The 16,462-nt window shown below is 39.4% G+C and overlaps 3 protein-coding genes across 3 annotated transcripts; 1 reads left to right on the top strand and 2 right to left on the bottom strand.

The window, feature by feature from the left end:
• Positions 1–238: 238 nt before the first annotated feature.
• Positions 239–1,627, top strand: LOC116267225 (leucine-rich repeat extensin-like protein 6). The gene has a single exon (XM_031648842.2). The coding sequence runs from the start codon at positions 276–278 to the stop codon at positions 1,470–1,472; it is 1,197 nt and encodes a 398-aa protein (XP_031504702.1). The 5' UTR covers positions 239–275; the 3' UTR covers positions 1,473–1,627.
• Positions 1,628–6,856: 5,229 nt separating this feature from the next.
• LOC116249775 (acid phosphatase 1-like) lies at positions 6,857–9,252 on the bottom strand. The gene is made up of 3 exons (XM_031623036.2): positions 8,792–9,252; positions 7,947–8,156; positions 6,857–7,220 (listed from the first exon to the last, which is right to left on the bottom strand). Exons 1-3 carry the CDS (start codon positions 9,184–9,186, stop codon positions 7,043–7,045), a joined length of 783 nt encoding a protein of 260 aa, XP_031478896.1. The 5' UTR covers positions 9,187–9,252; the 3' UTR covers positions 6,857–7,042.
• Positions 9,253–13,984: 4,732 nt separating this feature from the next.
• LOC116266699 (acid phosphatase 1-like) lies at positions 13,985–15,669 on the bottom strand. Its single transcript, XM_031648013.2, has 3 exons — positions 15,263–15,669; positions 14,489–14,698; positions 13,985–14,320 (listed from the first exon to the last, which is right to left on the bottom strand). Exons 1-3 carry the CDS (start codon positions 15,649–15,651, stop codon positions 14,143–14,145), a joined length of 777 nt encoding a protein of 258 aa, XP_031503873.1. The 5' UTR covers positions 15,652–15,669; the 3' UTR covers positions 13,985–14,142.
• Positions 15,670–16,462: the final 793 nt, after the last annotated feature.

Here is a 16,462-nt window from a genome sequence, read left to right as displayed (position 1 = left end):
GACAGTATCTTTTCTCATTTTCTAAATAACCGCGTTTTACCTTTTATTTTTTGGGTATGGCGCCTGTTAATTCTGTAAAGATTCCAAAGCAATCACCTGCTCGGGTTTGACAGCTCCAGCCTCCCACAAGAAAGTAAGGCCCATGCCAGGAAATTCAGAAGCCTAAGACCCTTTTGTGGGATTGAGGCCAAGAAGTTGGCGCTTGCTTATATTTACATGGCACAACCTCCCTCTTCCCTCTCCCTCTCTCTCTCCCTCATTCCTTTCTTGACCAGATGGTGAAGAAGAAGAGTTGGCTCCTCTGCTTCTTCCTCCACTTCCATCTCTTCTGCTCTTCTCTTGCCAATGGAGGCATCCTAGGTGGAATCATTACTCAATCTCCCCCTGGCTTCTCTAGTTCCAGGCTCTACGATGCGTACTTGGCTCTGCAGGCATGGAAGTCTGCAATCACAAGAGACCCATTTGGCATCACAGCAACATGGGTAGGCCCAAACGTCTGTTCTTACAAGGGAATCTTCTGCTCAGACTCGCTGGACATGGTCTCCGGTCCGGTGGTTGCCAGCATTGATCTCAACCATGGCTACCTTGAGGGCTCCTTGGTGAAGGAGCTCTCGTACCTCCCAGACCTCTCAATCCTTCACCTCAACTCCAACAGGTTCTCTGGCGCCGTTCCCGACTCGTTCTCTGCGTTGGTCTATTTGTCAGAGCTTGATCTCAGCAACAACCTGTTATCAGGACCATTTCCGGCCGTCATTCTGCGTTTGCCAAGCTTGATCTACTTGGATTTGAGGTACAACCAATTCAATGGCGGGATTCCTGATGAACTATTTGGTATGAATCTCGATGCAATCTTTCTGAACAACAATGAGTTTGAAGGTCAGATACCAATGAGTTTAGGGAACTCCCCTGCTTCTGTCATCACCTTGGCGAATAACAAGTTCAGTGGGAACCTACCAACAAGTTTTGGTTACGTCGGTTCCAGGCTAAAAGAGATTCTGTTTATGAACAACCAGCTAACCGGGTGCATACCCGAAGGAGTCGGATTTTTGTCGCAGATGATGGTCTTAGACTTGAGCTACAATTCGCTCAGTGGGGAGCTTCCTGACTCTCTCACTTGTTTGTCAGGGATCGAGGTGTTCAATATCGCTCACAACGAGTTCTCTGGAATACTTCCTGATATACTCTGCTCACTGAGCAGCTTGGCTAATCTGACTGTTGCCTACAACTTCTTCTCTGGAATTAGTAACCAATGCTCGAGGTTGGTGATCAAGAATGTGGGGTTCGATCTATCTGGGAACTGCATTCCAGGGAGAATGATGCAGAGGCCTGAGCCTGAGTGTTCTGGTTTTCAGGGAGGGCTGAACTGCATCAGGATTCCTTCTCCCAAGCCTTTCCTTTGCAGGCCTTTGTTGGAGGAGCCAGCAATGAATTTGGTCTCCAACTTCCTGCCACCCAGCTTTCCTTCTCCATGAAAGCACAACGAAGCAGTTGTCTTCTGGTAAAAAGAAAGCGTTTTTTTTTTCCTCTTCCTCTTCACTGCTTTGTACTATTAATGATTTATTGTTTCTGATTGGTGAACTTAACTAAATAGATGTAACAGTGGAAAATCTGTAACTATTTCTACAAATCTCTCTCTCTCTCTCTCTCTCTCTCTCTCTCTGTGCACGACCAAGCAGTTCAGAGGGGTTTACTTTTCTCTTTTACTGCTTTCCATTACTATTGAGGTCACCTGTCGTTGGAGAATTTACCCAAATAGAAAATCACAGAGGAAAAGCTGTTAATGCTTAGGATCTCCCTCCCTCTCTCTTTCAATTTCTTATTATAGGCAGTCCTTTTCTTAACCTGATCTGACCTTAGAAGCCCAATTAACGTAATGAACAAAAAAACACAACCCAAAGATTCAGCAGCTTTCCAACAGTGTAGCATGGTTTAGAGAAAGATGATGCCATTAGCCATATTATGATTCCATCTTAAACTAGTATGATATTGATGGTATCATCATACGACCGAACGACCAACTTAGCAGTTCCTATCTAATCAAGTTTTAAACTGGCATTGCAACTTATCAGAGAAGGAGCAAGTTTACAGTTACTGATTTTGGTGCAGTTTATTTTCCTTCTTCCACGTTGAGATTATGCGATTCGAGACTTGCTTGACTACATAATATTAAGATCACATTTATGAAATGTTTTTGACCATCTAGTGGTTTTTAGAGTTATGCACACCGGACGAATTGAAACTTGGGGGCACCTCTCTCTCTCTCTCTCTAACATGTATAGAGTACAAATTTGGAGGTTCACTTCTGGAGTAAAGAGATTCACATGCAAGATGTATTAATGCTCTGTGTACGTGTTTACCATTTATCTGTTCTCCTTGGTATGTGAACAATAAATGAAGAACACAAGTGTGTGAGCGCAAGAGTAAAAGCTAAGGGAACAAAAGAGGAAGCTACAAGGTAGTAAACCTTATACTTGATGAGAATCCTCCAAGTAATTGGATCCAATGAGAAAATTCATACATCTTATTAGTAATAGGATGCCAATGTGGTATATATTTCGCCCAGTTAGATTAGATATAAAAAATCAGATACTGTTTTCTATTTTCTATGTCCAAATCAGATTCTGATTCCGAATCAAACACAGCAAGATCCAAAAATTGTCATGGTCCGATCTGAATATAATCCATTCATAGCCTGGTGGGACAAATGATGTAGGGCTCCTGTTGTCAGGAAAGCTGTGAAAGATCTGTGGAGATAATAAAAGAGAGAGAGAGAGAGAAGGAAAAAAAAACCAAGAACATGTTAGTGATTAATGGCGGCAGCTGTGATTAGGTGAGAGAAGTTATTGCAAATGACGTAAGGTCCCTTTCATCAGATCTTCCACCCTCCTCTGCTGGTAATGCGTTCTGCCTTGGGCAATTGCTGTGTGACAGAATTTATTTTATTTTATCTGTTTATTTGTTTTTTTAATGAAACTGAAGAACCCGTCTTCCCGGTTCTTGTAGTGTAGTTGTGTGTAAAAAAAGATTGACAATTTTTCAAAAAACATGTTCAAGTTTCGATGAAATAAACTAAAATGTGTTTAAATTTTGATTTTCTTTTTTCTTTTAACCACGCCACGTAAATGAAACCTAATTTGTATCTTGTTACTGTTACCAAGCAGTTCCTTTGACAAGTACAAAAGTTTAAAGTATGTCATAAATTTATCTAAAAGTTTAAGCAGATTCATAAATACTTTTTAAGATACTGCATGAGTCTGCATAAAAAAATCAATTACATAGCTTACCAAATTGGTGTTCCCTGTCTTGGGTATACCTGGTTTATGATCCCGGTAGCAGTATGGGTTCAGTTCCAGATCCAGATCGGATAATGGTTCTGTCCAACAACGATCCGGTTCCAACTAGACTGAGCTCCATCTTTAATTTGAAAAATAATTAAAAAATCACTAGCATGTGGGTTCTGCTCATGTGGTGGAAAACGGCAGTGCTTTTTTTTTTTTTCCCTTTTGGATCGGGTGGCTCACAAGGATGGGGGACCGGAAATCGGTCTCTCGTGGTCCATAATGCCAGCCGTCCCTACCCTGTGATAAAGATCACAAGAATTATTAAAAAAAAAAAAGATGTTTGAAAAATTAAAAACAAGACATGCTTCACCAATGAACATATTAGCATATACTTAGAACTATTATTTTACAATTATATACTTTGAGAAGGAGAGTTTTCAGAGTTCACGTTTTTGTGGATCTTTTCACGTTTTCGTCTGAGCCTGATTCTAAAGGCGAAAAGTAGAATGAGAGTGTGAAAGTTACAGAGAATCCACTTGGAAAATGTGATTCATAATTTTTTCAAGACATTATGCTTTTTTAAACGGTAAAGTAGTCTTTTACACATTTGATTAAGTTACACTCCTGAAAATTGTGTTCGTCAATTATTTTATAAATAGAAGCAGGCTTCATTATAGTTTCTCAAACATTAAGTCAGTTATTCATAAATATGTCAAACAGTTACAAATTTCTCTAAAGATTAATATGCAAAAATGGAACCGAAACAGGATAGCGGGTTGGTTGGTTTCTCAGCTGCTTCGAGAAAATGGATGTGTATGGAACTAGAACAAGCACATAGTATGGTGGAAGTAGTTGTTGAGCTCATAATGATAAATTCGTAAAAGTCTTGTTCTTACACTTCAAGAGACATAGTATAGCTGGTCAGACAGATAGTATACCAGATACTTTTTGGCAGGTGTATCATACTTCACCCAGGTCCTCGACCTAGCCCATGACCTTGGAGGCAAGGAGAATTTAGAAGAGGAAGGGTGACGACTGGGCCGTAGTAAATTGTTAACCTCCTGCTCACCAAAAAAAATCTCATTGTTACGCTCTTCTCAAATTTGATGAGTTGGAAGAAACCCCGACAATATTTGGTTGCCACCAATTGCATAATGTGTCAAATTTATCAAATAAGTGAATCTTTGGATTTTATGAATTGTATATTTTATGGCTTAGTTGTCGTGGTCAAGCAGGCAGTACTACCTGGACTGCATGTGCCGTCATGAAAAGGTCCAGCTAAAAAGCAGGGCAGTGTGTTGGGAGGGAGACGAAGGATCCAAGCTGGGAGGGACATGACTTGTCCCTCGGCATGAATGCTGCTCTTCTCTATCTCTTCCGCATTTATTTCCAAGTAGGTGCATTTACTACTACACTTTTATGAACAACCCTCCAACTTTTTCATCCCCATTGAAACTGCATGGACCTTTTTCTTCCCTACCACCATCATTAAATTGGCAATCTACTATATTAAAAATCAAATGGATTGCATGGAGTTCATTGTTTTTGTGCTTTGGGAGTTTGAGGTTTGCTCGACCGGGCTTCGTTAGTTCGATTCTCATGAGCATTGTACATAAGTGTCAATGGAGTGGTTATGATAAGCTAATCGATGATGTATTATGTATTAGATATAAATCGGACACCGACCCAGTTCTGGATCCTCGTGATAACGGGTGAAATGGAGGGCTTTAGCGCTTATTGTGAGCGATGGAATGAAATACTTCTTCTCTCACTCCCAACGGCCTCGCGATTTAACTTAATTTATTTTAATGAAAACAAACAAATTGTCTTCTTTTTCATTAACATATGGAGATTTATTTATTTGGGAGGTGAAAAATGCAAGGCCTTGGATCAAGTCATAACTGAAGTTTTTGAATAGTAGAAATAAACGGATAGGAGAAAAGAAATTACTGCCGCACCGTCAATAACAAACGGATAGGATGAAAGAAATGTCAGAAATAAAACTTGCAGCGGTTGAGGAAGACATGTAAGAAGAATAAAGGATGACTAAAAGAAAAAAACAACATCAGAGGATTCCTTTAAAATATTTAGGGCATTTAAAAGGAGTCTCGAAAAGTTGGTGATTTTATCGCGGGTTTAGTTAGGTGATCTCATCTCTTTACAAATTTATCACCAGAAAGTGGCAATAAATTCAAGATGCTGCTTGCTTGTTTGGAAGTGGCGCAATAATATTACATCTATTTTTGCTTTTCGAGGTGCCGCTGGGACATCAGATTTGCATGTTTAACCGATCCATTTAAAGAAAAACCATGAGATCTCGTGGTGTTAATAAATCCTCTATATTCATGCAAGACAAACCTTCCTACACATTTTATGGCTTTAACTTTTTTCTTCAATTTTTATACTTTTATATATTTGGCGTGTTTTCCATCAAGTTTTTTTTTTTTTTTTTTTTTAAACCAATTAGTGTCAATGCGTCATGAATGATTAATTTTTGATGTTTTTTCATTGGGGGACATCCCCAATAAAGCAAATAACATAGTAAGGATGTAAATGGATCCAAAGTTTCTAGTTGCTATCTAAATTCAAATCCATTTCGTTGGACTGGGACTGATAGTATTGAAACAAGGATCGGATTACCAATCAATCTAATTGGGATTCCTTGTACAGAACCCGGTATCTGATTGAGATTGAAAAAGCTGTGGCCTGATTACATATAAATGGCGAATCTTATGTCATTGAGATCAGAGCTGGGCTTTTCTCTAAAAAAAAATTGTGTCCTTACTGATTCTGAATCTGATTCCGTTTACATAAGATCCTATTGAGTCAAACTCAGTGAATGGCTGGATTCAAGTACCCAAGTTAGAACTGTTTACATTCCTAAACATATGAGAGGAGTATTGGCAGCATGAAAATCTTATTAGCGTCATTCCTCGTGTGACTTGAAATCATATTCGACCAACCACACAAAACTATAACATAATTTGTGTGGTCTAGAGAAATAATGAAGCAAAATTTGATTCATAACACACCTGTAAATTTTCTTTATCTTATAAATCTTGGAGTTACCCATAAAGTTTCTCTAGCTTACGCTGGGATTGTATAAGATGCCATTAGAGCATCAATTTTTTCATGGACATCCCAAAGATTTCAAGTCAAGGCACACATTTCCACAAGAGACTTATAAAAACTGAGAAAGCTATGTCCCCATGACAGTTTCTGTAGTTAAATGAAGAAAGCAAAAGTTCGAAAGTGTCGTTTAAGAAGCCAATAATAAATACAATCATTTGAGGACTAGCTGCCACTAATTCAACATCTGATGCCACAGATCGCACCATGAAAAGGTGGCCCTTTTGCCGAGCTGCAGCGATTCTTTTAGGCAAGGGCATATATTATATGTATAACTGTTTAATAGTCCTAGTATATATATATATATATATATATATATAATGTAAACTTTTAATAGGCCTATTTTTTGTATTTACATTTTAATGATTACAAACTTTCGGTATTATAGCTAGCTTAGTTAGTTGCGCATTCAAAACAATTAGTGGCCGCGCAGAGGACATGATCTGTTGAAAAAGCACCAGCATCAACCATTTACGAGCACCAGTGTGACACGGAGTTTTGTTCCTTCTCATCTCTCCCTTCAATTAATTAGAAGCACAAAACAAAAAAATCAGGATGAATGATGTTTTGCTTCTGCACAACCCAAAGAGGAATGAACGTTGGTGCACACGCAAAGATAAGAAGGTAGAGTGTTATGGAATGTAGTACATCGGATTTGGAAGCTTGAATGATCGCGTAGCTATGGCGAAACCTAACAGATCACTCCATTGGTCCCCGGAGCTCCCATGGATCCGATAGCCTTCCTTTTCCATCTCCAATCTCCTCTCCGATTTATAAAGTATAGCAGGCTTCCCTTGATCCTCCTTTGCTCTGAATCATCAAAGATTTCACAAACAAATTACAGTTCTGAACCAACCATGTTAAGATGGTTTAACGAACATATATATATATATATCAATTTCTTGTTGATCATGTGAAAAAAATGTCGATAGTTCGGAACTTAAACACGTTGTTTTGCATAATGTAATATAACAAACTTTTCATGATTCACTGGATGAAGTACTGCTAAACATATACAAGAGCACACACACACACACACACACACATTGTATAGACAAGTTGTATATATGACCACATTCCGTGTTCCAAAGCCATCGATCAAGTGATTGAATGACCAAAATGGTTTAATAGATCATTCCACTTAGCTTATCTAATAAGCCACGAGTTTTGAGTTTCATCTTTTCCATGCATAAGAAGAAAAACCAAAGGCATATAAAACCGAAAACTTAGTCATCAAACCGAAACTTGAAGCCCTAAAAAAATTAAACATGATTAAAAAAACATAGTTTGAAATCACTTTGAATTGTATGGTTAACAATTCTTTTTTTTTTTTTTAGTATTACTAACACAAAAATGTGTCGAAGCTAATTATACCGGTATATTATCATTAAGTAGTCTTTAGGCTTGAGAATACAGGGGCATAACATAAGTGGAGCATATATATATATATATCAACCACGGTTTAAATTAATGTGACTTCGTAAAGGTGGCCTCCCCAACAACGTAAAACGCCAATAGTATTATGAGCGCACGTACCTTAGGATCAGCCTGTTCCAAGAGTCATATCCAGCAAATAAGAGGTTCGATACTGTGACGTTCCTCTGGGGCTCACTGCGCCCCGTCAACAAGAAGAGTTCAAATCCCAAACTTTTGAGCACTTTGTAAAGCTTCAGACTCTCCGGCAGTGCTGGTGCAATCCCTTCGTCCGCCCATTCGTCAAAAGTTGCCTCATTAAAAGCCTCCGATCTGAATTTGGGGAAGACATGAACCAGATTTAGCGTGTTTGGATAGAACAAGGGGAAAGTGCCACGCTCGTGGTTACTTGCTGAGAGAGAACTCATCCCTTATCCCCAATTCGATTAAATGCACACGCTTTAAAGTTTCATATTTGCTAGTCATTTCAACAAAAGCAGCCTATACAGATAAATTACCATGGTTTTCTTAGGGGCAGGGCAGATCGAAAGGACACTCACAAAATATTCTTGGTGTCAAACTACACCATGAGTTTCAGTGAAAGAAGGTCTAATAACCAATGATAAGTGGAAACGAAATGCAACCACTCATCTCCCCCGTTCGAGAGAAGGGCAAATGTGCACCCTGTTGGGCCATCCAGCGAGGTTTTGTTCCTCTGGCTCACACGAGAAAGAGGGGAAAAGAAAAATCCGGGAAGATAAAGCCTCGGTAAACCGGTGGCCTCCGTTGGTGCACAAGGGCATTTCTGTGATTTAGTACCACGAGACAGGCAAATAAGTGAACTCGAGATAACGACAGGCGGCGCCCCCGGTGGAGATTTTTTCCCGGTTTTCCAGAGAGATCGCCGGAGATCCTTTCCCTCTGTTTACACAGGGCATATTCCGTTATTCGCTAGAGGGAGAGATTACCCGAAGCCATTCGCAGCGTAGTAGGGCAGGTTGGAGAGGAGCGTCTCGTCAATGTCGAAGACCCAAGCGTCCTTACCGTCGCCGGCGATCTCCACGCCCCGGGCGAACTCTGCTGCCTTGAATGACACCATCGCGGAGTCCGATTCGTACCTTCCACCCGTCAGGTACTGCTTGACGTACCCTACGCACCTCGAAGGGACGGTCGCCCAGAAGCCGGCGTCGTTCGTCTCGACGGCGAAGTGCCAGCTGGGGCAGAACATCCCGTCGCCGGAATCGGCTCCGTCCTCGGCCGGGTGGACGGCCTGCGGCACCACCTGACGGATTCTGCCGGCGTCGGCGCAGACGTTGAATCCCACGGTGATCAGGACGAACAGGAATAACGCCGGAGCAGCCATGGCCGGCCAGCGATCGATCAAATCCTCTGCTGGTTCACGGGCCTCTCCCCTGTAGCCCCTTATAATTTTAATTCTTTCATTTTTTTTAATCGTCTGTCGTCAGTCTGCTGATTAGTGGCACTCAAGATCCAACGGCTAAGAAAAATCGAAATATAAAGTGGAAAAAGTTAAGTAATCGAGTTATTTCACCGCCCGTTCATTGCCACGTCGTGAGCACCATCTCCGATTCTCCTACCTCATGAATTAGATCCGGATTTGGGATATGCCCCCAAAAAGGATCAAGTTTCACATGATTCGAACCTTAGATAGATCCAAGCTTCGGATCTGAATCTGAAAATGATCTTATTACTTATAGATGGTTGATCAGCTATGTACGAACCGAATAGTAAATCCAGATCCACTGATCGGTTCAATTTAGGTTCATGGGACAAGTGTGAGTAGGGATGTCAGCACATCGGATTCAAACTGGATATATTTGTTTCTTCAAATATTAATACACTCAGATTTGAATATGAATGAAGAAAAATTACATATGAATCTCAATTTTAAACTGAAATTATTTCCAAAATGTGAGAACAATAAAATTTAAATGGATCTGAATCTGAATCTACATCTAAATCCAATTGGATATTTATATACATCTGAGTTTGATTGGATGTTATTTCTTAAATCCAAATCTGATTCGATCCGATTCTTAATCAATCAGATATTAATTGATATCCATTTTTTTTTTGTTTGATTCAATCGAATATCTGATTCAAAACGGATATGATGACAACCGTAGTTACTTTGCTGAAACTGGTTTTAGATCCAAAGTCCAAATAAGCTCGACGCTTGTGTGCTCGTTACACGTCCAGCTAATGTTGCTTCTTGACGACGCAGATGATGATGATGATGTACAAGTCTGGTGCATATAAAATAGAGATGTGATCAACCGATCTTGAGGATGATGTACTTCTTATATTAATAGAATATAAAAATGATCTCATTCAAGATTAAAATATTGCAGTCCTTTGTTAAGTGCGAAGAAATTGTCGTTGTCGTCCACGGAACAAAGATTGTATCAATGATGATTTCTTGTAACTATTAAACAAATTAGAGAGAGCAATTGAAACCTCTCAACTAGACCCAACAAAACTACTCATCTTCCTTTTTGTTTTTTCACAAAGAATAAAAAAAGCAACAGCAAAATAAATGAATATTTTCAACCTTCTAAAAGTCCTCGCGCTTTGAGAAGCATAACATAGTTGGTAGATCGGTGAAAGTTTAGTCGTCGTTTTCTCTTTCCCTAGTAAGTCTTGAAACAACCATGAATCCTAACAAGGAGAATGAGTTTCAAACTCCTCTAAATATCCCCAACTTTAAAAATCTAAGTTATCATAGCAAGCAATAGGTAAGCCTGGTCATCAGATCGGCCTGGCCAGGAGTCAGGCTCGAGCTAGCCCAACACTCAAAACCAGTGCTTGGCCCCGGCCCAACATCTAAAACCTGAGCTTGAGAAATATATATTTTAAATATATAATAATATATAAATATAATTAATAGTAATACAACATTATAATCATATATATAAATAAATAAAAAATGCATTAAACAAATCTTGTCTGGCAGAACCGTGCTCAGTCGGGCTCATTCATTTTTTTTTTTTAGCCTGAGCTCGGACGAGTACGGGGTTCTTGTTGGATACTTGATTCGAAACCCAATCTTACTGACTGACACGCCTACTTTATAAAATGATGCATACAATAAGTCAAGTAATTAACTCAAAAAATTAGGCAAACACCGTGGCTGCAACGTGCAAGTAAGTGTCGCGTAACATCTACGCGATACTTACTTGCACGTTGCAGCCAGAGTGTTTGCCGTTAATTACTTTTATGTATCATTTTATAAAGTAATTAGATGCGTATCGTTTACTTTTCTTTTCAGGTGAAATCAAAGGATGAGAGACGAACAACTTAGTTCGAACTTGAGCCGGCTCGCGAGCCAAGCATATGAACAGCATGTGACTAATCAAATCAACTTGTTTATGTTCATTAATAAAAAAATGAGGTTAGTATTGTATATGTGAATACAAATATTTTATTTTCATAAACTCTATGCGTCTGCTTTTTTACGTTAATTTGTTTCTTAGTTTTTCATGTATACCAAATCATTTCATATCTTCGTCATGATTTGCAATTGAGTTTAATCTCGATGTGTTGCATGAATCGAACGATTCGTAATCAGATAAGCTCGAACAAGCTCTGTTTGTGATTAAATGGCATATATTTGACTCTCACAGACATCCGGATCCGATTATGCAAAAACAAATTCCAACAACGTTTCATTCTTTCATATCCAAATCCAATCAAAACAAGAAAGTGCAGAGGTGGAAAATTATATGACTCTGGACGGATCAAAGCTTTTAAATATTCTGCAATCTGCATTCCTGGACGTCTCAACTCAAACTTTTTACAGAAAAAAAAAAAAATTACACGTATTTTTGAAAGACTTTGTTTAGCTGATATAAAAAGTTTCATCTCTGTTAAAATTTTTAAAATTGTAATTCAGCCACCTAAAAAAGGTTCTTAACTTCAGCGCTAACCGAATCCAAAATGAAGAAACTGACAAACCGGGGATTAGAGCAGCAGATTGAAGGATAATGGCAATGATAAAGAAGCAGAAAAGAACCTCGATGAAAACTGTATATCGGATGGAGGCAGGTTGACCCAACTGAGAATGGTGTGTTGACTTCCACTCAATCAATCGGTTTAGAAACTAAAAGAAAGACTTGTTTATATATATATATATATATATATATAGAGAGAGAGAGAGAGAGAGAGAGAGAGAGAGTATATGAAATTGAATGTCTCTTAAAATGTCACATATCATGTTTTGTCTCCAACTTCCTGGACCTAAAAATACCTATCATCTTCTTCCCATTTTATATATATAGCTCAACCGAGCATGTGTTGGAGCCTCTCTCTCTCTCTCTCTCTTTATACAATTACCAAGGAAACATCAAAATCAGAAATTCTGCCTTTCACTTGTTTCAGATGCGAGCCACTTCCAGAAGGACGGTTTTACTTGGTGGTAATCAAGCGCATGTTTCGATTATGGATTCTCAAAATTGAATATAGACGACAAAATTTCTGTTTGTGCTACTGTGGTTCATTTGTACTTTGTCCCCAAGGGAAATTTTTGTGGGAAGAGCGTAACAGCAGGAGTTTCTGTTGATGCTTGACTCCTGTACATATAACTTCAATGTCCAAGTTGTTATGGTAAAATTGCTGTTCATACCAATTTCATTGTACTCTAAGAAAGCTTTGTTTTTTTGTTAAAATTATTTAGCAAGGCATGTTGGTGGTGTCCCTCCTTGAAGATAACTACAAAATACTATGAAGGAACCCGACGACTCCTGCAGAGAAGATAGCTGTTCAATAGTACTGAATCTCTTCAATGCGCAATAGTAGTTGAATTATATGGAGGGAAGCATGCTGTCACCTTGGGCTTGGCTGCATATGATGCTATAAAAGCTAAGAAACTTAGAGGGGCACTTGGGGGTACCAGAATGATTTCTCTATTATGATGGTTATGTTCTTTTTAGCATGACGAATCCCTCTGCTAACTTCAAAGCTTAGAATATGAGCTGCTCTTTGAACTTCAGTACTGTAGTTTGGAACCTTCATGTTTTACTCACATATGCAGAATTCCTCCATATATATGTTTGCTTTTTCTTTGTCTAAATCGTCATGATTTACAAGACAGTTACTGTAAAAACTGCCCATAATTGATGAAGAACTGCAGGGATAGTTCTGACGGGGTGTTTTATTTCCACTGTGGTGAAATTGATAAGTTATTGACTGTTAAATGATCATTACATGTGAAAATCTGTGGTGCAGTTGGGCACAATTTGGGCAGAAATGCTAGATCAATAGCAAGAAGCTTCCATGTCTTTGTTCCATGTTCATACATGTAATTAGTATTTGAAATTGCGAGGGGAGCCAAGATTGTCGAGTGTCGGAGTGCAGATCATTACTGTGCCTACTGTCATTCCATGTCTTGGGAAAGAAAACAACCTTCTAGACATCCTGTTGGGCTGTTTGGAGGAACTTCTTATATTTTGTACTATGAGCAAATTATTGTACTATGAACATTCCAGTGAATTTTTTTGCATCTAAATATGATTGGCTCCATTGTGTGTTATTTACGATGAAGTATTATAAAATTTTCTTTTTTAGTGCATGGACTCTCTTTTTGTTTCTTTCTATATATATATATATATATATATATATATATATATATATATATATATATATATATATATATATATATATATTCATTTCCTAATGATAGACGTTAGATGTCCCGACGGTGATGGTTTGGAGTGTCGGGACATAGTGTCCCTGAGCTGTAAATCAGCATATTTCGTAACTGTTTAGCAGGAGCATAGCTAAGGTAAGGCCCGTGTGAGCCTTAGTTCCATCTAAAAAAAAAGTAAAAAGTTTATTTTAAAAATTTATATGTAAATTTTAGAAAATTTCACGATTTTTTGGTTTAGTCAAAAAGTTTAGAAACTTTAATTCAACTCCCCTCGCCCGTTGTCAAAAAAGGGATTTTAATTTCTGACGTTGGTGGCTGTCGTAAATAATGTTCATTTTTGCCTACGCATAACTTTGTCAGAATTACTTTTCTCTACGAAAGTATAGCCAACGGCTTCTTGGCTGTCAGTAGATCAGTTCCAGACGGGGCTGGCCGATATTTGCCGACGTCTAGAACCGTCGCGACTACTTTATATCGTTCTATAAAGGTATAACACTCAAGTTCTATTGTTCCTCTTAATTATTTAATAAAATAACTAACACTGTTGGAACAGAAATCAAAGAAGCGTCTCAGTTGACACACTGGTTTCTGGGCAACAGAAAGAAGAATAGTAGACTTGTTGAGGCAGGGAGAAGACAACACTAGAGCAGCTGATCATGCAATGAAGTACATGGGATTTGGGAGCTTGAACGATCTGGTGGCAGTAGCATTGCCCAGGAGGTCACTCCATTGATCCCCAGCGCTCCCATGGATCCGATACCCTTCCTTCTCAATCTCCAACCTCTTCTTCGATTTATATATAATGGCAAGTTTCCCTTTATCCTCCGTTCCTCTGCGCCACCAAAAAGTTCATAAATAATCAACTCACAAATCCGAACCACACAGACCACAATTTCAAGTTCAAAGATCTCGAATCCAGAAAGGGGAAAAAGAAAGAAAAATTCATGTTTTCTCGAAATATATGATGCACACTAGTAATAAATTCTCGCAGATTGCTTACCTGAGGACGAGTTTCTTCCAAGAGCTGTATCCAGCACGCCGGAGAGTGGAAGCCGTGAGGTTCCTCTGGCTCTCGCTGCGTCCTGTTATCAGGAAGATCTGAAATCCCAAACTGTGGAGTTCATAATACAGCTTCTTGGTCTCTGGCAGCGCCGGTGCAACCCCTTCGTCCACCCACTCGTCGAAGGTCGTCTCATTAAAAACCTCCGATCTGGATTTGCAGCAAATTAAATCGTGAACCAGAACTTCCAGTCTATCACACCGTCGCTCACATTTTCTTCTCATTATTAAACAAAAACATTGAGGGGGTGTTTGGTTACCTTTGATTTGCTCTCGTCTTAGGTTCTCACACTTTAAAATCCATCAACATAAGATCAGATTCTTCCTTTTTTTGTTTTAGATCAGACTTTTTGTCAGTGGAGAAAGTAAAATCAAAATACCCAGTTATTGAATTTAACTTAAAATCCATTGTTTGATTTTAAAATTCAAAATACGCTCACGAGGATCGCGCGGTGGGTTACGATGCGCCGACCACTACAGCGTTCTGAAAAGTTTTACATGAAAAAAAACAGAAAATCCATATTCCATGGCTCGAGACTAAGGGCATGCCATTAGGCAACACCGTTCGTGAACTCGAACATCAGCCGGAAATCCTTCCCCTTTTCTCACCGTGAACACACCGGACGTCCTGTCTCCGGTAGGCCACAGAGCGGGCCCGAACGGCATTGCCACGACATCAGAAGAAATAGCAGAGAAAGAGAGACAGAGTCCTTACCCGTAGCCATGCTCTGCGTAGTATGGCAGGCAGGAGACGAGCGTATCATCAATGTCGAAAACCCAGGCATCCTTACCGTCGCCGGTCATGTTCACGCTCCGGGCAAACTCTAATGCCTCGGACGCCACCGCAGCAGAGTCAGACTCGTAACTCTTCCCCGTCATGTACTGCTTGACGTACCCGACGCACCTCTGCGGCACCGTCGCCCAGTGACCGGCACCGTTGGTCTCGACCACAAAATGCCAGCTGGAGCAGTTCCTGTTATTGCGGGAACGCCCGCGGCCGTCTACCCGACTGCTGGACTCCGGCACAACACGTTGGATTCTTGCAGCGCCGGCGAGGCCGACGCAGGTAACGACGGCGAGGAGGAAGAACGACGGAGCGGCCATGACCAAGAAGCGGATCGAATCATTGACAGGCTCAGGTCTCTCAAGGGACGCTCTTATAGTTTTTCTTCTTAACTTTTTACCTGTGAGTTATTTTAGTTGTCTTCCTCACCGTTATTAAAATCGAAACCAGATTGTGCCGTTTCTTTCAATCAATTTCAATCCGAATAAACATAATAAAAAATGCTTTTGAAAACAGAGCAAAACTATTTCAAATAACCAAATTGAAAAATGTTTAAATATTTGCCAGCAAAGAATGTCAGATGTCAGTTAACGGATTGAATCTGTTCGTATATTCAGACGCAAATGTTCTGATTAAACCCGTTTCAGATAAACTTCTTAAGTTTTAAATAATTTTATCTGACAATAACAATGTATTTATAAACTGCATGAGTTCAAACTCAACCAGCATTGATGAGTCTGAATTGGTTGGATACTTATATAAAGTTATAAACTGCATGACAGATGGTATGTAAAATAATGTTAAATAGTTACTGGATTTGGATCTTGTATATGCTTCAAAAGAATAATTGAAGCTGGTTCTGCCTTCGGGAACAGAGCTGCTGCTCCCCTGTTCCGGATCATGATTTGGTTTGACGAATTTGGATCTGAGGTAGATCCAGATGTCAAAATTCAAAACCTTAAAGAGAATCTGACAAGCAGAGATCCAACTTAGTTTCATCAACGATTTGAATTGGAACTCATCACTACGATAGGTGGAGTCCCGATTCAAAAGTGAGTTCCCAATCCCAATCAGTGGTGTCTACATATCATATTCGAATCAGATGTACTCTTAACCATATCTGGCTTTTCA

The sequence above is a fragment of the Nymphaea colorata genome, chromosome 1 (assembly GCF_008831285.2).
Source record: "Nymphaea colorata isolate Beijing-Zhang1983 chromosome 1, ASM883128v2, whole genome shotgun sequence".
Lineage (NCBI taxonomy): Eukaryota > Viridiplantae > Streptophyta > Magnoliopsida > Nymphaeales > Nymphaeaceae > Nymphaea > Nymphaea colorata.
This window is presented reverse-complemented; position numbering and strand designations above follow the sequence as displayed.